Source organism: Stegastes partitus, unplaced genomic scaffold (genome assembly GCF_000690725.1).
Source record: "Stegastes partitus isolate 25-593 unplaced genomic scaffold, Stegastes_partitus-1.0.2 Scaffold693, whole genome shotgun sequence".
In the NCBI taxonomy this organism is placed as follows: Eukaryota; Metazoa; Chordata; class Actinopteri; family Pomacentridae; genus Stegastes; species Stegastes partitus.
In genome coordinates, this window is record NW_007578424.1 from 182,784 (window position 1) to 207,238 (window position 24,455).

General features: G+C 41.4%; 1 protein-coding gene across 5 annotated transcripts in view; it reads right to left on the minus strand.

Annotated features, from left to right (window-relative positions):
- rapgef6 (Rap guanine nucleotide exchange factor (GEF) 6) overlaps nt 1–24,455 on the minus strand; it is a 163,925-nt gene that overhangs the window by 52,610 nt on the left and 86,860 nt on the right. For all 5 annotated transcript variants that reach the window (XM_008290747.1, XM_008290746.1, XM_008290748.1 and 2 more), the window contains one exon: nt 4,603–4,734. In XM_008290747.1, the coding sequence (XP_008288969.1) occupies nt 4,603–4,734 (132 nt within the window). The remainder of the gene's footprint in view (nt 1–4,602; nt 4,735–24,455) is intronic.

The window sequence follows — 24,455 nt, forward strand, 5'->3', positions numbered from 1 at the left end:
GGTCGTGGCGGCACTGCAAGCCATCTGTTAGCTTTTTTTTTGCAGGTAGGCCTAAAAGCAAAAAGAATCGACTTGTGCCTGATTTCACCTCTGTCTCTGCCTGTTCTCCAAATTAATTTTTATTGATGTATTTATTTAGGCAGAGAATTCACTCACTCCTCCAGCATTTATCATCCTTACTGAAGGAAAAAAAGTAAGAGGAAAGGCGTTGTACTGCATTCCTGGTTTTCCATCATAAGGATGAACAGATGTGGCGATTTAAAGGACTACAGGTTGTACTGATCTGGATTTTGAGGACAGATTTTGTCTATGAAAATTACTTTTTGTTGCAGGGCTAATAAATGTCTAAATTAGAGTGTGACTGTTATCATGTGTTGTTTAAAAAATATTAGATTTACATGACAATACAAATATTTTACAGGAGATAAAGGTGGTATACTAGTTTGTCTTAGCTTTGATAGTGAGAAACACAAATAAAAATGGCTACGTCTAAGTAACTATTGCATTTTTACTAGTGCACTTCTTGGCCATTTGTTTATTTCTTCACATACTAAATATTCTCCTCCGTATTATATCATATTCCCTTCGCTGCTGTTTTTCATTTTTTTCTCATGTGTAACTATGTCCACATGCCACCTTGAAGGGTAATTGTGTAATATAAAGGAAGTTTAAAGTCAAGGAGCAAGCCGGTATCTATTTCACTCGGGGACATCATCCTGTAGATAGCGAATGCTCCAGTGTTTAGGTAGTGGTGATTGAGTAGACTGGGGAAGATTTGGTTGAGAGATTTTAACTGTTGTAGCTTGTGGGGGGACAAAAAAAAGTTTAATTTCCTGGCCTACACTCTACAAGACGGACTCAATGCAATCGAGCTCCTGGGTTCCAAAGGGATTTGGGACAAGAGGTTTCATAGGTTTTACAGTTCATCCCAAGTTCAGGCACAGGCCCAATCTTGTTTTCATAAATTAAGTTGGACAAGCTATTTAGAGGACTTTTAAGACACAACAGCTGCTCGGCCCTTTCTTGTTCCCAGAGCACCAGATGCATTTAATTTGGCCTAACAGATGAGAAAAGGCAAGCCAGACTAAATACTGTCCAAAAAATAAAATGTAAATCCTCACTTTGGTTTTTGCGAATGTGTTCATTTTCTCATCACACCAATGAGAAATGACAGAGAATGAGTTGTGGTGCATCTTTTCTGCCTTCAATTGCAGAACGAAAAGAACAGAACAGAACAGAACAGAAGGATAAATACTTCATTTCTATTAACCTCCGCTCAAGAAACCAAACAGCTCAACAGCAGCCGTCCAGCTAAATTCTTCTGCTGACAAAAGTGTAAGCTCCATAGAAAAACACACATTTTCTTTTGTTTCATGTTTGATTTATCGATTCTTGGAGGAAATGTGTCTCATGAATTCAACATGGCATGAATGTGAAAATCCAACACAAACGCTGAAAGGCCTTTTTATAGCTCCCAAAAAGGAGGAATTTCCTATAAAGCCAATTAGAAGCTAGTATGGGGGTTGTCAAATTCTTGCATAAAAGTGCCTTTTAGTTTAAACTTTTACAGAAAAAGGAGGAATTAATGTAGTGGGAGAGAACAGTGGTGCAATCCCGAGACAACAACTTCTCGCTACATTCTCACTCTCCTTCCCCTCACCCACTGTCACTGACATATGTTTCAGTGCTTCTGAGAGCCCAGTTCATTTAGAATGCAGGATGTGCACTTTCAGTCCAATACCCCCAGTCTCAGAACAAGTTTGGGCCAGGAGGACATTTTCTAGAGACGAGGGACTTTTGGATCTGCAAGAAACACTGTATATTACAGCCCTGTGACAGCAGCACAAAAATAGAAAAATGAAAAATGAGGCAGGATCGTACAAAGGTGCGGGAAATACAGGAGCCGAGAGATGAAAGGCACAGAAGGGAGGGATACGAGGAGCGAGGGAGAGAGGAGGTGAAAAGTTTGAGAGAGATAGAGTAAAGTGACCTGCTGAGTGTCAAGTCAAGGCAAGAGAGGGAGTGAGGAAAGAAATAAAGAATGTGTGGGAGACACCCACAACGAAAACAGTCTGTTGCATTGACAGCTGAGGACTGCAGCTGACTGGAGGGTCAGCGCTTTAAGACAGCTGTAAACAAACACTGAGCCGGGTCAGTGACAAGCGGATGGGATCAGACGCGTGTGATAAATACCTAATCTGAGGATGAAAAGATCAGGTCTCCGTGTTAAACGCCTGACCCAGGTTGACCTGACTTGCATCAATCTGCAAACAGACAGGTTGAGGAGGGAGGACCGGCTGTGGCAGAGACTACGGCGGGTATCTGAATTATGCAAGCTCCTTTAGTCAGAAAGGTTTTTGGCTCTGACAGTAATTTGTGGCCTTTTTCTTAATTGTGCTCTGCCCTGTTTTAACACACTTCCACTTTACTTTCTCCTCTTATATATTCATTTATTTCTGGTTGAAAGCTTTGATTCAGGGAATCTTGCTAAGTATTAAAGATATTTTGTGTGTAAAAACATTTAGCACATTTGGCACGTAAAAGAAAAAACAGGACATCGGCGTTGTTCCTCAATGAAACAAACGTCCTCATTAGATTTGTGGCCAGCAGTGTCCATAGATCACAGCAGCTCAAATAGCTCATTAGTGTGCAGCGAACAGACCTCACCGGTTCCCCTGATGAAAGTTAACAATACTAACAAGCCAATGTCAAATAGAACTTTTGCAATCCCAAACACACAAACGTGCAGAAAACGGCATGGAGGCTGTGGAGAGGAACGGCAAAATAATCACCGCGGTGCTGCGCAGTCAGGGCTGACACATAATGCTGAAAGGTTCTTGGATTTATTACAACTTTCTGTGTGAAGAGGGAAGATTAGGAGAGCAGGGGGATTAAAATGATTAGGTGACAGGCTTATCATGTATGCTTTTATGGGTTATTGATTTGCGGCCATTTAGATACCCTACACCCGAGAGCTGCATTTCATTCCGGAGCACACTTGAGCTGTCGAAAGCTCAGAAATGTCACAGAAAGGTGAGGCAGATACAGAAGGGGAGAGAAAAATGGAAAGCCCTCCTGGCGTGGAAACGATACCTTTAAATTCAAGAAATTGCAGCTTGTTGCTTTTGATAAATGCAACCCTGACATAATGCTGACATCGTGACTAAGGGGAAACAACATAAAAACAAAATGAATTTAGATGAAAAGGTTCATCTCAAAGGTCTACAGATTTCCAGTGCTTTAATTAACCGAGGTGTTTCAATGTGTTGTGGCCTGAATTGAGCTCACCCAGTCCTGCACATCAATTTAAACCACACCTGTGATCCATGGCTCTATGTCTAACATCTGCAAGCTCCTTCATCCACCCTGTCTTTCTCAGCTACCGTGGCTGAAGTTCCTTGTCCCCGATTGTTAGCAAAGAGAGGAAATAAGCCAGCTGTAGTGCAGAGTGTTGTGGATAGGCTGACATAGTTCAGGGGTTAACCCCAGATACTGGATCACAGTGTCTGTGAAATGTCAGCGACCTATATGCAACTAAAATGGCTTCATTTGATAATGCAGAGCTTTGGGTGCAGGACCTGCTGTTCATTGGGTCTGAAAGAGTATTAAAAAGTCAAGCATGATATATTTTAGCTTTTCTTCCCATGACATTATAACTAGTTTGAGAATTCAGCTGATTTGAAAAGCACTCAACTAATCCTTAATACATTTTAAATTCAAAATTTCAATGACATTCACTGATATTTGTGTCTCACACAGATTTCTACAAGTGGATACCTGACGTACACTAAATTTTCTATCAATTTTCCTGCCATTCCTCACTGTACTCACTCCCTACAGAGACCAAACACATGCCAGCAAAATGATCACTGCACTCCCCCGCTACACTGATAATGCTACAGCGCCTATACCTGCAGCACAGGTATAGATGGAGCTTGAAAGGTTAGGTTCATTTCCTACATGTGACCTTTAATCCACAGCAGGAAGTGCAGAGGGAGGCGAGTCACCGGGACGCACAACTGATGCGCAATAATTAGCAAGACGGAGGGATTACGAGGAGGGAGGGTGGAGCTGGCGTTGACAGATAGGCTACAGGTAGACAGACAGAACTGGAGCTCATCAAGATGAAGAGAATCCGCCATCAGTTAAACACTTCTGCCACAGAGCAGATGTTGTTGCGGTGAAGTGGTGGAAGTTTTGCAGGAGACAAGTTTGTCACGGGATCTGACAGGCTTCATTGTGTTTTGTAAGTAATGTTGTAATAGTGGCAGAGGAGAGAAAAGCTAAAACAAAGTATTACACTTCTGGAGTCTGGATCCTCCATATTTCAGATCATACCATTGTTGGGTAATGAATCATATGTAACACAGGATAAAAAGCATATGGCAAACCGAAATATTTTAATGGTAAACTTTCAAAATGTGAGGTTTTACAGATCTGTGGATCATCAATAAGTATTGGTTTTATTGTTATCCATAAATAAGACAAACTCCCAATGTAGGAAATTGTGCATTTTTTCGCTATTGGTGCAGTCCACAGAAACAAAGAAGAAAAAATAAACAAAAATAACACAATGATTTTAAAACTCAATGATGCACCTACCTGGTAAATATCTGATAGGCTGCTGCTCCCCGAATCGCTGGCGATGCTGCATCCTGATTGGCTGGGAGGCATGTGCATCACCTGCTGGTGGGCGTGGTCCGTTAGGTGCATCTTATTGAGGTCAGCAGGAAGCTGCTCAGACAGACAGCAAGTAGAGAAGATACGGAAAAAGAGAAACGGAGAAAGCGAAGAGGATATGAGTTCAACAGAAGCAAATGCATACAGTTCAGCAGAGGCAAACACAAAACACACACACACGCACGCAAACAGCTGTTTCATCAGCCTGAAAGCCAAAGCTGCTTTGGCACTGTTTGACACGTTATACTCCAGGATAATTAACTTGAAGAGGATGGAGCTGATGATACTTCAGATGGCGGGAATTTCTGATCCAGAGGTGCAAACTGATACAATAACTGGTAGACACTATATTTCTTTAATGGTTTTAAACTGAAAACCAGTAAATGGCAGCTTACATGACAGCTACATGTGCACACCTTATACACATGGACACACACAACATAGAAGAACTGTCAAACACCCACAGGCAGAAACACCCCAAACAAAAACAGTAATAAGCACAAAAACATACAAATGCCAACGTCATTTAAAACAATTAAATCAGCAAATACATCAAGCGGCCGCAAACAAAGCAAATTCCCTAAATAAATCTGTTCACGGCGGTCAGTTTGTTTATTTTGAGATTAAAAGACAATTTGCACAAAGCAAACTTTGAGCATCGATACAAACAAAATCCATTTGTTTCTGTTCTGTTATCACTTTTTTTCTGGAAATTGCACACACCTTAAAACCTGAATTGCCAGGAGCTGAAACAACACATCAATCCAGATTCAGAATGAGACAAAGTTGTCAGTCAAGCAGGCGAGTGAAATTTAAAAAAAAAATATGAAGACTGTAGCATTGTAGTTTTAACTTGATGCAAGAGGACAACTTGTACATTTTTATTCTCAAAAATGGCCTTAGAGATGGAAAGCAAATGACACAAATCTCATTAAATTAAAGTATAACCTCAAACTACTATTAGATAACTGTCAGGTTGCTTTAAATCTAAAATCACTTCACATAAAAAGTCCAGTTTAACAAATACCAGTAGTTTAAGGAAGTGTGCTTAGGGCTGATGACAAAAGCAGCTAAAAATGTATTTGCATGTGCTTGCTGCTTGAACTGGGCTGTTGTGTTGCTAAACATACTGTACGTGGCTGCGAAGATTTAGCTAGTTTTGTCAGAATGTGTGTAAATTGTGTGTAAAAAGAAAAATGATACTTCCAGACTAGGCCTGAATTTTTCAGCACCATGAAGAAAAGTTCTGTCAATGGGCATTGATTACATTTTTGCAAAGGACTATGTGTGTGAATCACAGCTACCAGTTCACTTTATAGGTCTTTTTACACCGCCTTGTTGTAAAAAAAACAAAAAAAACACATTTTCATGATCAGTTTGTGAGCTGGTGGACAAGATAAAACGTCCTACTGACATACTCTATTCTCCCTTAATTAAGAGATTAATTTAGACCATCACTTAATAAACCCCTTATTAATTTTGGTATGGAAATTCACAATACTGGTGGTACTATGAATTTCGTTCCTCTATTGCACACAAATGAATCCCCGAATACACAGCACAGTACACATTGGTAGGAATATTGTTTTTAAAAGAAACAACAAAATGATTCCCTTATATCTCATCATGAGGAGAAAATGGTGTCAGCCTGACATGGTGTAAAGCAGAGAATAGTGGAACTCATCACCGACTCAGAGATGCAATGCTGAAAGACTCAGAAGCTACTGGACACATGTCTAAACAGTGTGTCAACCACAGGTCAAATCCAGGTTTTACTCGGCAGATTTGTCAAAATAAGGTTGGAGAGGTTCAGCACTGCACTACTTCCTCTGCTGCATAACTGTGAAAAAAAAAAGGACTGCTACACTCATACAGGAGAGATGACAGGAAAGCAGGTATTTCTATGGTCACTAAAAGAGTATGGGGATGTTCTTAGTGGGGCTGCTGGGTTTCTCCACAAATTTCTTCCTTTTGTCTGGTGGACCAACGTACTCAATGCCCCCCTCTGCTCTAGAAGAAACCCTTTAAATCTCAAGTCTTACCAGTTTGGATCGGGGCAGTGTCAGAGTGAGGGAAGACGTTCTCCTGCGACACCGAGCAAACCTACAGCACACCTCCTCCATCGCCACATCAGACAGCGCTGGCTGTCCAAGCACGCACATAAACACGAAGTTCAACACCCACGCCAACAGTCGTACACGCAAAGCCGCACCAAGCCAAACTGAAGCCTGGAAGCTAACTGAGGCTGCGAGGACCCACGGTGCCAACATGCAATATTAAAGACATTGAGTCTGGGGGCACTGCCCCCTCACTACTCTCTTCTAATAGGCTTGTTGTACTGTACAACCTCATCAGCACTTAACCCCCCCAGTACCCAAACCCCCAGGGAAACACAGTATTGAGGGGTGGAGTATAGGAAGTTCAATGACTTGTTATTAATCTGTGGCATACTAAAGGGGGTTCGCCCAATTTATTTATTCATGTACACCGGATTTACACAACATCCCAGAATCTAAGACTGTGTCTAAAATCACTCACTGCCATTTATCCATTTGGATAATTAGTTATGCCTAGACCCAAGATCAGCCTTTTACAACTCAAAATGATCATACCCTAACATTATTTTACAACTTAAAGCTACCAAACAGTATTACAGATTCAAATAGTTCTACACTTTCAACAAACAAATATATGGGGTCAGATTTGTGTCAGTATAATGCAACAACAACAAAAAAATAAACTGAGAGACAATGAAACTTCCTGCATGCACCACCACAAAAAAGTTATCTCAACAGCAAAACTTTTAAGTTGCACAGAAATGATTTCTATATTCCCATGAACTATTGCTCTTCTATAAATGTCTTTTTGTTTACAGTTCCCTCTTCTTCTTCCTCACTGATCAGACTTTCGCTCTCACTGTCTATCTTTTGGTTACGCTGCCAGCTCTCTCATTTGTGCGGCCTGACTTTTTGTTTGCGATACCAACACAAACCTCTCGTTTTGAAGTTGTGTTGGGCGGGGGGGCGTTACTCCATTGGCTATTACAGATGTATCCAGTGTGATACATGACTGACAGCGCAGCCTTATATGAAAATATGTAACAGCTACTTTGGTCCACAGTTCAAAACATACTAGTTTCTCAAAAAAGACAGTAAAATTGTAAGATTGCTATGTTTTTGTGGCCTATTATTCCATATTTGTAGGTTAGAAGGACGGCGGCGCTATTGACAAAACACAGGACTTTCACCAAGGAGACTGGTGTTTGCTTTCCGTGCTGTTTCTGCATTTTGTTGCATTTCTGTCACTGTTTATTTTTGTTTTCACTCACCGTATTCTGTTGCTGTTTTTAGTTGCTGTTCGCTTCGGTTTATGCTACCAAACTGCTTGGTTGGGATTAGGAAAAGATCATGGTTTGAGTGAGAATACACCCGTGCAAATGCTAACCACAGGTCTCCAGTTGTTTTCTAGGTTGCTAGGGAGATGGGTGATGTTTGCAATAACGCTTAAAAAACATAGACATCTCAAAGTATTAAGGTCTTTGTTGAGGGGAAAAAAAACAACAATATAGCTGTTGCAGGTTTTGGTTTGAGACAGGGCTGTGACTGAATATATGTTTCTCTATTTGCTGTCATCTTAGTTTTTCGCTAAAATATTTAAATATAGCTGTAGCGTTGGCATGTGTGCGTCCTTATTTGGTTTATGTTATGCAGCATATGGCAATTTGAACTACTTATTAATATAAATAGGTTTATTTATGCTGCTATTAATTTGAGTATGTTGCCATAAAATGTACATTTATTTCATGATTCCATTATTGCTTCATTTAGAATTTTTTACAATGCACGGCCCTCAGGGGATACAATAAACTATAGAAATATTCTCCCTCTATAAATCACACGTTATAGCTACCCTCCATAACAACATAATGTCCTCATTTTAATCACTTTGTACACGACGGCCGCTTTTCCTGAACTCGAAATTAAAGAAAGCTCATTCCTAATATGTGGAGCTACACACGGTAGTAAAGTGAAAGCAATTAGGGGAGTGATGCATTATAGATGCACACATTTTCGGACCAAACTCTGGCCAAGAGAGGAAATCGACGGTTCAGTAGTTCAGTCACTCAGCTTTGCATAATAGCGCTACAGATTAAAATACATTTATATGTTCAAATGCAGGCAATCTAAGTGTTTACCTATAAACAAAAGTAGTACAAAAGTTTAGATTTAATACATCTACTGCTTTGATTCTCCACCACACACATACCTACCACAATACTATATAGTATTCTGATTAAATACGAATACATTCTGGGCTGCTCCTCTCCGTCACTCAATATGGTAATAGTGCTATTAGCAGGTCTTAAATAGCAGGATTCTAATTTCAAAGTGTGCTATTATAACATTCACACACGCGTAATGACTCTGGCACGAGGTCTAAGTCGCGAATGAAGGGGCATTTAAGTGAAATCCATTTCCTATTAAGGACGGCAGTGTAATGTATTGTGTGATTCGCATATTGACCCGCAGACAACACATAATCCAAGACTGTTGGTTTTATTGACTAAATTACTCCCGATCCCACATTGACACAAGGAGAATTCTTCGCTATCGCCATTGATGCTCATTGTTGACCAACACACTTGCTGTTGTGTTTTATTCGTGAATAAGAAGAGACAGAGAAAGCGACAGGGAGGACAGAGAGTGATTGCTACAGTGTTACAGGTAAATACTTATTGATTTCTGCGTGATGGAGCAGTTATCAGCCGGTGATGATGAAACTCCCACCCGACATCCATTTAATACATTTGCCAGAATCCACATAGAGTTAGAAATTAATGTTTCAGACTGCTGACCCGATCCAGACTCAAGGCAAAGTTCATGCACCACAGAAACACACCCAAGGGAGGCTGAAAAGAAAATGAAAACCTTTGAATTACAATTAACTTGCCCTCCATGTAGTCAGTTCAGAGAAGTTGGCGAAAAAATGTGATGCAGGAGAAACTATATGCCGATGACACTTAATAGCTATGATGTGCATTTAGCCAACAGTGGCAGATAACATTGGCACTTTTACTGGCAAAAAATTTAAATCCACCATTAAAGGAAAGAATGTTCTTAATCAAGCTCTGTTCTTGATGTGTGCTCTAGTAGCGGCAGGGAAGAACAAAAGGTCAATGACAGAGAGACGGAGCTCATGTGTTTGTCTGAGCATTTTACAGAGCCAAATGGAGGGGAGAAGTGGAGTGACGGCGAAGTGAATAATTGCGGAGGGTCTCGTGGCTCCTATTCACACCACAGACTTAATCCCACACTAATCCCCCTCTTTTCCTCTCCCAGCAGGCCAAACCGCGGGGCCGGGGGGTGGGGCGAGGGGGTCTCCCATTCTGCTCATGCATTAAGAATGAGAGTTAGGAGATTAAATATAAATGCGCAAGGTTCCTTCAGCTGTACAATTTTATCATGTCAACGAGCGGGCACAATCATGGGAGGATCAAGTGGACGGTAAATGTTGTGTCGCTGCCAGACGGACCAAAGATTTCACTACAGCAATTAACGTCTGATCAACTCCAGAGAAGTGAACCTATCATCTATCATAACAAGAGTGTAATAAAGATTTAGTGAGTGAGATGCAGCAGCTGAAAATGGTGGGAATCAAGGAGGAATGAGGCCTGAAGCTGTCAGAACATCACGATGCTACCTAGTTTGGCAGCTTATAAATGAATAATAGAGCAAAGGAAGACAGCAGGACATTGGACATTTCATTGTGACATCAGTTACGTAGATTTTCAACATCACTGTTTTGTGTTTCTTCTAAGTGATATATTTGGTGATTCAGTGGTCATAAAATAACCAATGGTGACATCGTAAAGACTTTGTGGCCAAAAGCAAAGAGATGAATAAAGGCAGCACTTACACAATATCACACAGCTCATTGCAGTTTACCACACAAACAAGGATTTTCCCTCCATCAGGGAGAAAAAGTCAACATTCAAAGTGCAGCTCTGCATTTTAAACCCTCGTTATGTCTGCATTTGTTTGTCTGTAGACCTACTCAGGCCCCTGAAAGCAAAACAAACCAGTCAAAATATATTAAGGTGATATCCTCCTTCACGAAACTTTCGCTTATTGCATCCAGTTTTAACAATGAGATTAACTAGCTGCAGGCCTGAGTGCTCTGTTCCACCTATTTCCTTAGTGGTAAAATGGGCTATAAAGCCCAGACTGGCCATTTGGATACACAGACCAGAGACTGGGTTTCCCAAAAGCATTTTAGTGCTGGTCTAATCTTTGCTACATTGCAGGTCATTGCGCAGAGAGAGGTTTTGGGGCCCCAGTGGTTTTGGGAAACCTTGGAGACATTAATGGATGACGCCTGGTCTATGTCTGGAATTGGTTGGTTTGAGGTGCCAGAAGGGGCCACGCCATTAAAACACAAGATAAGAATAGGAGGAGGGTGTGGTAAACGCTAAATCTAGTGTCAGCTTTAAAACAATGTCACTGTTTCACCCTGAATTATGTGTTGCTGTAAATTTAGTTACCAGATTTTGGGCCTAGCATTGTTTTTGCAGATGCTTTGTTCCAGTATATATGACTAAACAGCAGGAAACACCTGAGACTAAATATCCAGTTTCATTTTTCAGACAGATACTGTGATTTATCAGAGACAGATTTTTTTGTAAGGACGAGCTTCAGTGCATAATACATTTGAAATATGTTATGGAGCATTACCACAGCAGATACCATCAAAAGCGTGACTGCCATACAAGGAGGCCGGCATGAATTTCTAAAACTATTGACACAACAGTTAAATATCTAAAGAATATCCTAAAGTTGCAGCCTTTGCAATTTGCTGAATGCCACATTTTAAATCGCAATTTCAATTTAAAATCAATACACTGTTAAGTCCTACCTGAGACTTCACTAAATGACTGATAATCACTGAGGGAGATAGACCGATACACAGTGAGAGATCTAGACAACAACAGAGACCAACGCCAAGGGGATTAGTTACATTGACAGATAGAGCAAAGATTAAAAAAAAAAAAAAAAAAAAGATTCACTAAACATACACACCAAAATCAGACAAGGAAGCAGAGAAGAATGAAGGAGAACATTACGTTAAGATGAAGAATAAAGAGGACAAATGGCTTAGCGAAGTAATTAAAGAAAATGTGATGAGGCTGACGAATCCTGATGAGGATGATAATTAAAGCGGGTTCAACAAACAATGACAGAAACAAAGCTGAATGAATATTTAAAGGCGAGAGTGCCAAGAGAGACCAAAATGACAGTATCATAGAGAAAGATTGTTTGTGTTACTGGTGATTAATGGGAAATCTCTGTTTTAGCAAAGTTGTATGCACAGTGAGGGGCGTATAAAAGGAACGAGCAGCAGAAATTAGTATATTCATGTCAGTTTGCTGACAGAGATGCCAAAACCAAAGACAGCTGCTGCCACACGGAAAAGCTACTAATTCAATTGAGTAATAAACAATTATAACCATAATGATTCCTAATGTGCATAAAGTCAGCGAGTTCTGATCAAAGTCAGGATTCAATCTTTAATTAGCCCAGAAACCAAGCAGCCAGTGCATTTCTTCTGCCTTGCGTAGCTGAAGGTACCTGCTGTACTCTACTCCTAACCTCAGCGCTGCGTATATACACTGTGTTAATGGATGGTGAGGTCACTGGAGGGGTATCTGACACTAACATAGTTGGCCTGTAGATGTCAGCAGTGGCAAACTGCCTTGACCTGAGCAGCAGATCCAAGCTCAACAACCATCTCTCATCATTGAAATAAAGCATGCATGCAAAACAATGCCTGCTACCAACTGTGCGACTTTTATAGCTTGACTTTATGCTTAAATATTCAACACACTTGCATGTATATGTGCTGCTAAGTCACAGTGACGCTTAAATGTTGGAGCAATAATGTAAGTTCTGCCTCCATCACTATCACCAAAATAAATCTCAACACTGTAAGAGCTGACAAGTTTATGTGCCAGGGAAGAAGCTTCAGAAGGGAAAAAAGGTGCTCATTGCAACGCAGATTCCATAAAAGGCTTTCCCACTATGGATTTAGAGCATAATTACACATTAAAACAGTGAGCCTTAGCTACAGTCGCTGATAACAGCTGTCACCGTGTTGATTTAGCTCTCGCAGCAGATTGTTAAACCAGAAATCACATCACAGACAGCAGCAGTGCACCCCTGCAAAAAAGGAACAATGCCGCTACTGTCTCACAGAACAAATGCCTTATCTGTCCTTTTGATGTAACACTTAACTTGATGTCTGAATCTGATTTCTACTGGTTTTTGGATTTCTCTGCACCCCAAGTGGCTCTGTTTCTTTGCATCGTCCCTTCCGACCCATCCATCTCACGTCCTCGGTTATTAACTCCATCTCTCTGTATCGCTCCCTTCATTACAACCTCAACTCTCCAGTTCCCTCATCACTACTCAAAGTTTCTGTCACTTTCCCTCTTGGCCTTCAGTACTTTCTTTCTATTTTTTTGAGATGTTTCCCATTCTTGGATATACTTTTTTTTTTCTTCCCCCACTGCTGGATCAAACCCCACCGTCAAATTCTGCATCAAAGGGAGCAAGGAGCAGTTAAAATGACTGCAAGTAGCCTCATCAGAGCAGCAAGGTGAGAACACTGGCTCTGATGTCTGGAAAGGGACACACACACACACATACACATTTTGAAGCTCCAGATTTAGCCCTGTGGCGCTGGAAAAAGCTTTGATCAATCGAGGCCACTGGTGACTCTAACGTAAGAGGTGGACAGTGTCAGGAAACGCACACATACAGACAGGAACTGCACGCTTATACACATACCGCAACTACATTCATGTATAGGAAAGTGTACAACATCGTCTACAAAGAAAACTACACAACACAAAAATTTACCTACACACAGATATTTTACTACATGCAAACTCCATGCATATCTAGGGGCTTCATTCAGTAGAACTGAGCTTACTGAATAGGCTCAGCGCACAGCCACACTCCACTCCATTACTGGCAAGTCCACAGACGGTTGGATTAAGATACGATGCAGGAAGACAGATGGAGATGGGGAGAAAATAGACGGACCTGAAGTGAATGTGAGCAACAGAGACAAAGAGAGAGTGGGCCAAACGAGAGGAGTGTAAGAGACGACAGCGAGAAAGGCAGAGTGCAGAGTATGATAGGGACTGAATTGTGTGTGTGTGTGAAAGAGAAAGAGAGAGAGAGCGCAAAGGTAGGAGAGTGAATATACCAGAGATAGGACTGACAGCGTGGGGTGGAATGAGGATGAAGTGAAAATGAGGGAACAGATGAAGATAAAAAGTCTCCAATATTCTCTTAAGAATCCAATTCTACCTCAGTCCAGACTACCATATCTCTGGCAATGCGACTGTGTGTGTGTGTGTGTGTGTGTGTTTGCACGCCTACATGTGTGCAAGAGAGTGTCTGCACCAGCTGGAGCAAGGGGAGATGTAATGAATTGAAGGTGAAATTGGAGGTGACAACTGCAAAGGCAGACATGTAACAGAGAAAGGGTGGGAGAAAGAAAGAGCGGCTGGAGTTAGCAAGGGACCACATGAGGAGATGAGGACTCAAACACTGTCAAGCAGAGAAGCCTGCATGTGCGTACACAGAAACAAGAGCTCACACATACACACACATACTTTCCTGGACTTCTCACTGTGACACTGCTTCATATTCATTCAGCTCTAATTTCCAAAAGTTGGCTCTTACTTGCACCAAAAATCTTAAACAAAATCAAACTGGAATGGACGCCACACAAAAGCGTATGAGACTGCTGCTTTGCATTGCTTCTTTATAGTTTCTGCTCCCAAAAAAAGGAATAAACAGTCGCTCTCATGAGAATAAACACCGACTGCCCGTGATCATGCAGTGCAAAGACTTCTACTAGTTTGTTTGGAAAGCAAGTTGAGCGTGAAGTCAAAGTGGTGCTTCTGTTTGTTCAAACATCACTTGTTACCACATAAATTGGTACCTTGTTGATTTTAAGTTCGCTTTACTCATCATGGGGAGTACCAAGAGTGTGTTCTGTGGCTCTGGAGGAAAGAGGAAAAACCCTGATGATGATGATGCCATAAAGATGACATCCCCAGTGTTTCAAACTTGAAAGATGTGGACATTTACCAGGCAAGGAGTGTCGAATGAAAGATGCTATCAAGTTGCATGATGGGAATTGTAGAGTTTTCAGTGTGTGACTCCTACTACAGGTGAAAAAGCCCTGGCTCTGCTGCTTTGGTTTTGACCATTCTGTTTAGCACCAGTTTCTCAAAAGACCATCAAGTTTATGAAAGAGCTTCTACAGCGAGTACGAAACACCTTAAGCTCAATATGATTAGAAACAATATACTGTTTAAGGAAATGACAGCAAAATATTTTTTATAGCAAGGTTCCTGTTTTCAGTCTGACTGATATGACACAAACTTGTGCAGCAAGTGACACTTAAATAAAACCTGCAAAAACATTCAGTTATTGCAAAAGCTTGTGTACTTTCCCCACAGTACCTCTTCCGGCAAACAATGCTAAAACTGTATTGGAAGAGAAATGAAACGCTAATTGTTGGAACCTAAAAGTGGGACAACTTGAGAGAGAAAAAATACCTTTTTCCCCAAAAATAAAGTGGGAATTCTGCATAGCAACAAATTACCTCTTTGAATTATATTTTAATCTGTGTTGAGAGAAGAAACTGCATCCTGTGATTTGGCAGAGACTGGTTTGTGAGGTACAAGGTTCAGCAATCATTGGTTGGCAAGTTGTTAGCCTGGACAGACATTGGCTGGCAAGTTTCTACAGTGGATAAACAGCCATTAGTTGGCAGTTTCCACCCTGTGCCGTGCCAGTATTGTGACAGACGGGATGCTGAACGACACCAGCCCTGCCAAAGGCCTGTGACTTTTGCCCCAGATGTCTGATGAAGGAAGGGAGACAATGAGGGAGCAGGGGAACAAGAGAAAAGAAAGATAAGCAGGGAAGAGCAGACCTGAGAGGAAAGGATGGTTTTGTGCATGTGTGAGGTTCTCTGTACTCATTTCACATTAGATTAATCATCCGCAGATTCCAAAATCCTGAACACATTACTGTATTACCAAACATGGGGATTAACCTTTGAACAAAGGACGGTGGTACATGTGCATGAGGGGTTTTTGTGAGTATGTGCGTGACCACTTGGAAATGAAACATTTGGAGATCATGGAAATTTCCATTATCCTGAATTAGCCCTGAATCAGAATGGCCGTATTGTTACTAAAATACTTGACTGGAATTGTAACAGAATGAGCACCAAAAAATGGCAAATTTAGAACTTAACAAGGGTGCGACAAAGGCATTGTTTTGCAAGTTACAGGGAAGTCTCAATTCTTGGCTGTGAAGTGAATAAAGCCACTTCCACAGTCCAAGTTAATATTTTTGTGCTGCTATGGACCAAAAAAATCTCACTTTCCGTCCTGCTTATGCATGATAGGCTGCTAAAATGCACCGGAATTGGTGCTGAAATCAAAACTCAAGTTACAATTGTTTTTTATTAACTTGTCAAATTACCCAATAACTGAAATTTGGTGAAAGATTTAGATGGAACTTGTTAATCTAATAACAGCCGAGACATTAGATAATGTATGGGTAAGTAGTATTGACATTAAATGACGTTTCAGTCTCCGTTTTTTGTTTTACTTGAATAAATTCCAACAGCCGGGATTTTCTTGGTGAGTAATGGCTCTACATTCGGCTGCAGGCTCATTCATCCCCCACAATCTTTACCGCTCATTCAGTCGTCTGGCGGCTTACACAGTGAACGAGGTAATTAGCATGGGTCGGCACCCCTGCAGAGACAAGTATTCTTCTCTGGAGAAGTATTACAACCGGGCTTTAGTGGAAATTCCTTCCAGTTGGCATCTAAAGTGAGTGTGAGCGTGTCAGTGTGTGTGTGTGTGTGTGTGTGTGTGTGTGTGGCAGCAGGTAGCAGATGGTAGTCGCTGCCCAAAAGAGTTGGTTGTTTCTGAAAGGAAAATTCAACCTGTCACAGCCCTCCTCCTGCTCCACTTGCTGTAACTTCTGGGTGAGGAAATTTTCCTGGCAAAGAGGGAGCATGAATTTAAACCAGTGCAGATTACAAAGTGTTTAAGATGTAATTCATCAGGACAGTGGGGATGATGGGACAAGATATATTCAAAATGAGTTTGTGTCTTTTGCTTTGTGTGTGTAGGTGTGTGTGTGTGTGTGTTTGTATTGGGGGGAGAGCTCAAGATTTTCTGATGATCATTGGATTGTCTGATGTTGTCCACCTTTAAAGAAAGACATTTATTTTCTGCCACATCAGCCTTTTCTTTCCCCATCTGCCTCCTCTCTCCTTCATTTGTCTTTTCTTCCTCCATATTGTGAAACTCCACTTTTATCTTCCTGACCTATTCCTGAATAAAGACCTGTATGTGACTTTAACTAGGCTGATTTAATGTGAACTGATATGATGGCACTCACATCTCCTGGCTCAGAGGATGTTGCTGCAGCTTCATTGATGCTGCTATTTAAACTGAGGGAGGCTGGACAGACTTCACAGGCTCAAATTTGCAACTTGTGAGATATGAATATTATCTCACAATTGAATAATATGAGGAATTACTGTCCCCATCTGTTGCTAATCAAATTTTTGGGATGAAAGACTGGTACCAAGGGCTCATTAATGTGCATATTTGTCTGTTTACCAATACCTTTCTTTTTTTCTATTAGTGTGTGTGTGTGTGTGTTAGCGAGACTATGTGTGTGTCAGGAAGCTACAAGGCGTCTCTGTCTGAGCCCCTGAGGAAGGTGGGCCACGGCCAGGTCTGCCGGATACAGGAGGGAAGGCAAAACACTTTGCTTTACTACTGATACAAACACATGTGCGCTTACATGCACACGCACACATGCAAATGCACGGATATGTACAGATACATACACCGTAGTACCTCCTGGCACCCCTCTGCTAACAGATGCTTCCTGCCCAATCCACAGTGCTTCACAAACACATACAGTGTGTCCCTGGCACCCCTACAGGTTGACCCCGGGGCCGGTTGGAGGGGCAGCTCCACCCCGCAGTTCTCTTGTGGTGTTTTTGTTAATGTTGGATCCTGTTCCAGTCTGCTGGCCCACTCACCTCAGGCCAAACAGACCCAACTGGTAGTATAGCCCAGGCAGGACAGGATATTAACTTTTCCAACTAATCCTGCGCTCCAGAGTTTATCAGACATTTTATTATTCTATCTCATGAAAACTGTTCTTGACAACAAAAGGAAGTCAGTGCAAGTGTTGGACATTAGATGGACGTCTGCTAATATGGTTGAAAACAGCTCCCATTATGGTATGAATTGATAATCACTTGACACCGTGCAGCTGCTGCTGGGAGGCATCAACGAGACAAGCTGCAGATGTGTGTTTGTATTTAAAAAGAGCACATTGAATATTCAGTGCAAAAGTGTTAAAATGTGGTCGTAAAAAAGCCTTCGAGCTTCGACTGAAACCAAAAAAAAAGAAGAGAAAAACACGAAAATGTCAAGTGCGGCTGTAGTTACAGAAGTGCAACTCCTGCAAATTAGAAATGTGCAAAGAACCTCAACAACAAGAATTGCTTGCATTAGAGGTTGGTTATCACTTTAATGTGTGTCTGTGCATTTGAGTATTTAAACAATTGATTCATTCGCAAGCTAATAGATTTTAGTGCTTCTGCAGCTCCAAAGTGCCTGAAAGACCTTATTCCTGCCCTATCACATTTGTTTTTACACAGCCACGCCACACTCTGTTCGGCTTCTCCATCATATCTGTCGCTTTGTTTTTCTCACAAATTCAAAAACAGCCAACAACACAAAAGGAGCCACAGAGCAATCACCCATCCACCTCCATCCTGTATTTATAAACGCCCTTGAAAATTATCCAGTAAAGGCTCTCTGGTTGTGCAGGCAGACGAGGGGATGGGGATCAATAGCAGTGAGATAATGGGAGCAAGTGAAATTGAGGGGGTGGGGGCCATGAGTGGTTGAAATATCAGCACTGGGATGTATGTGTGTGTGGAGTGGTGTGGGGGTAGTAGCTCATGACTGACAGAGATCTGGTTGGTAGGTGGAGTCTGCATTTAAAATGAGGGTGAGTAATTTATGTGCACATGTACTGTATGTACGGGGCTGTTACGTTTTTTTCCAGTGCGGCGTGCCAGTATGTCAACCTATGTGTGCAATTGTGGGTGTTAAACTGCATTTAAAGTGAAAGGCCAACAAGTTCAAGGGTCACACGCATGTGTGCAAAGATAAGAATGAATAAAAGTGTGTGTGTATTTGTGCGCAAAGGCCCGAGAGCGTCTCCAAATGAGCAGTCTCACTTTCAGTCCATTTACCCTGTAATGTTGACCAGCTTGGGCATGTAAATGCATACAGGGCCTGAGTGGGCTTTTTTCACTTGAAAATTTCATCCTATCATAGCTAATGGACAGTAATTACACCATTCAGGACACAACACTGGCCCTTTTATGCCATTGTAACTTTTAAACACTCAAGTAACACCGCCTCTTTTCCCTTTCTCTCGCATCAAAAGGTGCAGTAAACTACGAAGAAAGTAAGTACTTTTTCCATTAGCTGCTTCATAATATCAGCAAGTCGTGCTTTAATGAAATTTGAGATATGTGCATGTTTAAAAACTGGCTTTTGAAAGTATTTTTACAGTTCATCCTGCCAAGCCTAATGTCTGAGTTTTCTTTAAGACAAATGACTGGCTATGAATTGTGGTAAAATGTTGTGGTGTGCCACCTCATCGTGTTTCAAAGACCACCAACAATGCGCTTCAATTGAATACGCAAAAGTTCCACAAGGGCGACCTACAGACCAGAATCCAGGGGTGAAATTGCATAAAAGTGTACAAGGCTGTTGGTGAAAAGAGCCATCATGCCTTGTCAACTGCTCCTGTGTAAATAGGTTTTTAAAATGTATCCTCACAGTTGTTATATCAATGACTGTGCTGCTCCCTGCTCATTCAGACCAAACGGCAAAGGATGAGAGGCGCATCCACATATCTAATGACTTAAATAGAGGACTTGTAGTGTACTCCAGTGCAGTGCTATGAACTCAGTAACTTCTCAAAGCACTGAGAAGAGACAATGGCAAATTTACAGAACCTGTCTGAACTCTGAGGTTATGTTGAAATTAATTTCGATGACAACTATCAACTAAAAAATCTGTTTTTGTAGGAAAACAGGCAGAAGACCGAATGCAAATGTGAAGCTTTTGAATATCTGGTGTTGTCCAGATCGAGCTAAAATGGAGTTTGGAAATAGAACATTATTTGCTTTTGTCTTCACTTTCACATAAATATATTAATATTGTTCCTAAGACATGCTTGCAACCTCTGTTGCTTCACCATACAGTATGTAATGGTGTTTTATTTTTCCAGACCTATACATGGACTTTCTGTGAAAAAGAGGAAGAAATATTTAGCAACAATGTGTGTTTTTGTTTAGAAGGTCCGAATAGTAATTTATGACTTCTGGGAGGTGAGCAGGGCATGGCCTGGCTTAATGCAATCCATATCGATCTTTATCACCCCTACTTCCTGTGCATATGATATCCTAGACCTCCCTCGGCATGCTAAAAGCCCTCTCTCTCTCCATTGTTGCCTCTTGCTCAAATTCTCTGTCTCGTTTTCTGCCTTTGTCACTCAAACATTTTCTCTCTCTCCCTCCTTATGTTCTTCCCTCCTCCCTCCTCCTCCCTGTCTCCCTGAGCGCGAAGGCTACGTTACCTTGAACCCTGTGTGGATTCTCTCAGTCGGTCCATCAGCCTGTCTGCAGGGCTGAGGTCAGAGTAAATCTGCCAAGGCCAACGTGAAGAGGCTGTGGCATTACCTCACCCGCCAAAGGTCATCCTCTTAGTGCGCAAAAACAGTTCTGTCAACATATTCATGCATCAGGGGAGTCACCGTCCAACTATCTAATACTCTTTTAATGGTGCCTGCACTTTCCATCTGCTGATCTGATGATGCAGAGGATTACAGTACAAAGTGCATTTTATGATCGACAGCTACTCTGGCTACAACCTGTTGGCTCCGTCAATTTTTAATACGCTACACACTTCCCAATACAATGCTGAAAAGAAAATACTTGGATTTTTTTTTGGTCTGACTTTATTCCTTCGCCTCAAGCAACACGGCAGCAACGACGCAGGGTGCAATTACCACAACCACACTGGATTGACACTTTCTTTGTTGCAGCAGCTAATTTGAAAGTTGTGGATCTTGTTTTGCTCTGAAATAGCCACTATGTGGATCACTGGTATTTAGAAGCCTGTAGTCTATTGCTCCATTCAAGTAATGACAGTACAAGGGGTTTTCCAAGTTTAGCTTTTGCTCGTACTGTATTTTGTCAGAAAATGCAACTGTAAAAAAAATGGGATTGTATGATTATCTTGTAATTTATTAATGCAAAACTAAAACGTCAGTTCCATATAATTCTTCTTCTTCAAATTAATAAACTTCTACAATTAAGTTTAGTGTTTTCTGATAGGTATATACACACTGATGTACATTTGTATACCCTGAGGTAATATTTTTGACCAAAAAGGCACCACAACAGATAGATAATGAAAAATCAAAACTAGCAAGTGTGGGAAAAGTCTCGTGGAACCCCATGTAAGTTTGATGCAACCAGTGTTCTTATTGTTTTCGTCAATTTTTCCTGCAATGAAGCCGCAACAAGCACTTGATCTTAGCCCTGAAATGAAATCAGTTTGCTAATTACTTGAGGTGTTATCTTTTTATCACTCAGAACATGTACCTTCTTGGAAAAAAAAAAAAAAAGCTTCAAGGTGCTCAGTTTCTAATCAGGCTTGGACTGCTGTCTGGGCGTGAAAGCACAGCTCTGAGCAAAGGGTCAATAGACTGTACTGAAGAATAATTAATCTCCTTATTCCACTCAATAGAGGTTCAGCAGTTTAATGTGGCCATCTATCCTATCTGATCTGATGATGAATGGCAAACCAGTAGCTGTCGCTTAAATCAAATACAGCATCTAAGCGCTTTAAACAGAAGGAAGTCAGTAAAGTTTTGAAGAGTTTTCGTTTTCCTTGTGCTCTGCTTACAAAATATAAGCACTCATTCAAATCTACTTGGTTAAATTACTTGTTAAAAACCAACTACTAACTTGACTAGCTTCATCTTGTGTGATGAAACTTTCCAGGTGTACTAAGTGTAGTGAATGGTACTTCTTTGGATATGCCAGACACTCTGTCTGTCTACCTGTCCATCTGTCTGACCAGCCTCGCCTGGCCCTGGCACTAAATCCATCATTCCACTGTAGCTTTCCCCTACCAATGCCTCCATCGCCCCATTACTATTCAGTACAGCATGGATCCACACAAACTGATTATGCCAATGTTCAGCAAGGCCCATTGATTGCTGCGGGAAGCAAAGGCAGCAGCCTGGGTTGGCCTGAGGTTGGACCTGATGCACTCTGCCCGTGACATGTGAAGCCGAGAGGCAGGGAGTTGTTAGAATTACTTTCAACCTCAGTTATTTGCTTGTGTTGAGCACAAATCCTCTTATCAGCAATGTGTGGCACTTTGTGTTTTTTCAAGCAAAAACTTATCTCCATTGCATTTGTCAAAGAAGCGAGAAAGAATAAATTTACAAGTAGAAACGCAGTCATTTTCATTCATAAAATTCTACATCTTTATATGTATTTTGAGGCAAAGCTAAAAACAAGCATCCAATCAAGCAGAAACTACTAATTTAAGTGTGAGTGAACAAGCTCAAAATTAGCTGCACTACCATTTAGTGCTGCCATCACGAAAAGTTTCCAACTTTAGGCCAATTTTTAGTTTCCAAGCATCAGAGAAAGGAGTTAAAAGGACATACGAGGCATCTGGAAGGTTAATAAGTAATGGGTGGCATTTGGTGCAGACACAGAGAGCAAAGGTTGGACTTGTAAGGATGCAGATGGTTTTAGAAGGAGTTGCTGTGATTTATAAGACAGGAAGGAGCAGATGAGTGAGGATGCAGCCCAGCAGGGCAGCAGCAGCAGCAGCAGCAGCAGCAGCATCAGGCTGGCAACAACAACAACAGGGCCCATTATTGATGCTTAAATAATAGATGGGGATGGAGAGATGGAAAGGTAGAGGGAGAATAAGAAGTGTACAAGTAGTAGGGGATGAAAAATAAGGAAGGAAAGAGGCAAAAGAGGAAGGAAGAGGGAGATAAAGTTAAAGAAAGAGTGAGAAAAAACCTGCAAGAGTCACAAAAAAACACACAGAGGAAGCTGAGAAAACTCCCATGTAGGCAGCAGGGAGGGTCAGAGAGTTCAGCAGCAGAACATTTTGACAAGTCTTCCAGCATCGGGAGGACGTAGACTGAGGTTGTGTTCCGCTGGGATGAGCAGGATGTGATTTAAAGGGACAGTTCGCCCATAAACGCAACACAATAAAACAATGAAATGTAAGCAAGACGTTTGAAAGCCTCTTAAAAATTCAACTGACTGCTTTCGTAAGTGGGTGTACCTAAGAAGACCTCCCGTTAAAAGTCCTGGGTTGTTTATTGGAGAAGTAAATAAATCTAGGCCTCACAAGGGGCTCAGTGCCTCAGAAAAGAAACCCTCCTGGCCCCCGCAAAACAGCTCCACTGGCCTACATTTGGTTGCCTGTCATCTGATGCCAAATTTCCAGCCACGCAGTCAATATTTCAATAACTATCCTCTGACATTAGAAATTAGAGCAAGCGAGTATGGCATGTTATTCGTTAGGCGCTACCGTGTAGAAGTCATGAAAGTACCTACATGGCTGAATAAACCGTTAACTTTCTGCAGCAGTTCAACCAAGAGACTTCTTCTCCAAGACTGTAGTAAACAAGCTGTAGAAACGGCCGTAAAAGCCAGTTGGGAGCTACAGATTCCCTGCAGAGACGTAAAACTAAGTGATTCGTTTGAATTCCAACTGCAACCTGCGCGCTATGTTTTGCCTCTTGGATCTCCTGCAGTAAGTTCTGCTTTCAGACCAAAACTACACTGAGGCAAATTAAACCCCTGACTGGTGGTAAATCTATTCAGTGCAAAGTAATGAAGAATATCACCAATCTCAGCCAGTTCAGGCAGCCAAAACTATCAAAAGAGGCCGACTTCTAGTGAAAATAATTGGCCGCTATTCTGAGACTCAGTCAATTATAAAATTGTGAAAACCTCTTGTGGAATAAAAACCACTGCTTCAGAGGCTTTCTTATACTCATTGATTTATTTTCTGTCTCTTTCTTTCTGTTCTCTTTTCTCTGTCACTTTTGTCTCTCAACCTTCAAATCACTCTCCAGAATTGCTCTCCATCCTTTCTTTTCCCCATTCCATCTTGCCTGAGATCCCGGTGAATGAGTTTACAACGCCATCTCAGAGAATTTAAATCCCCTTCGCAGGCCACCCTCACGCTTACACTTTGCTTCGCTTTCCTTCAACCCGACAGCAGTGTTTTTGATTGCTACTGTACCTCCAGACAAAGCACAAGTTGCCTAATGGGAGGAAAAGGGAGACTTAATTAACCTTTGGAAAAGGTGGGCTCATCACAGACGCCGACCAATTAAGCATGGACTTCAAACAGGCCACGCTGGATGAAACCTCAGCAGCTCTAGACGGAGAATAAATTAGCTCGACTCATGCGGCCCATACATGGGCCAGTAATAACATACAGATGCACCAGTTTGAGTTAGGCAGGAGCAAAAACAACGATAATTAATGCCTAAATGTTAATGAATAAATCCATC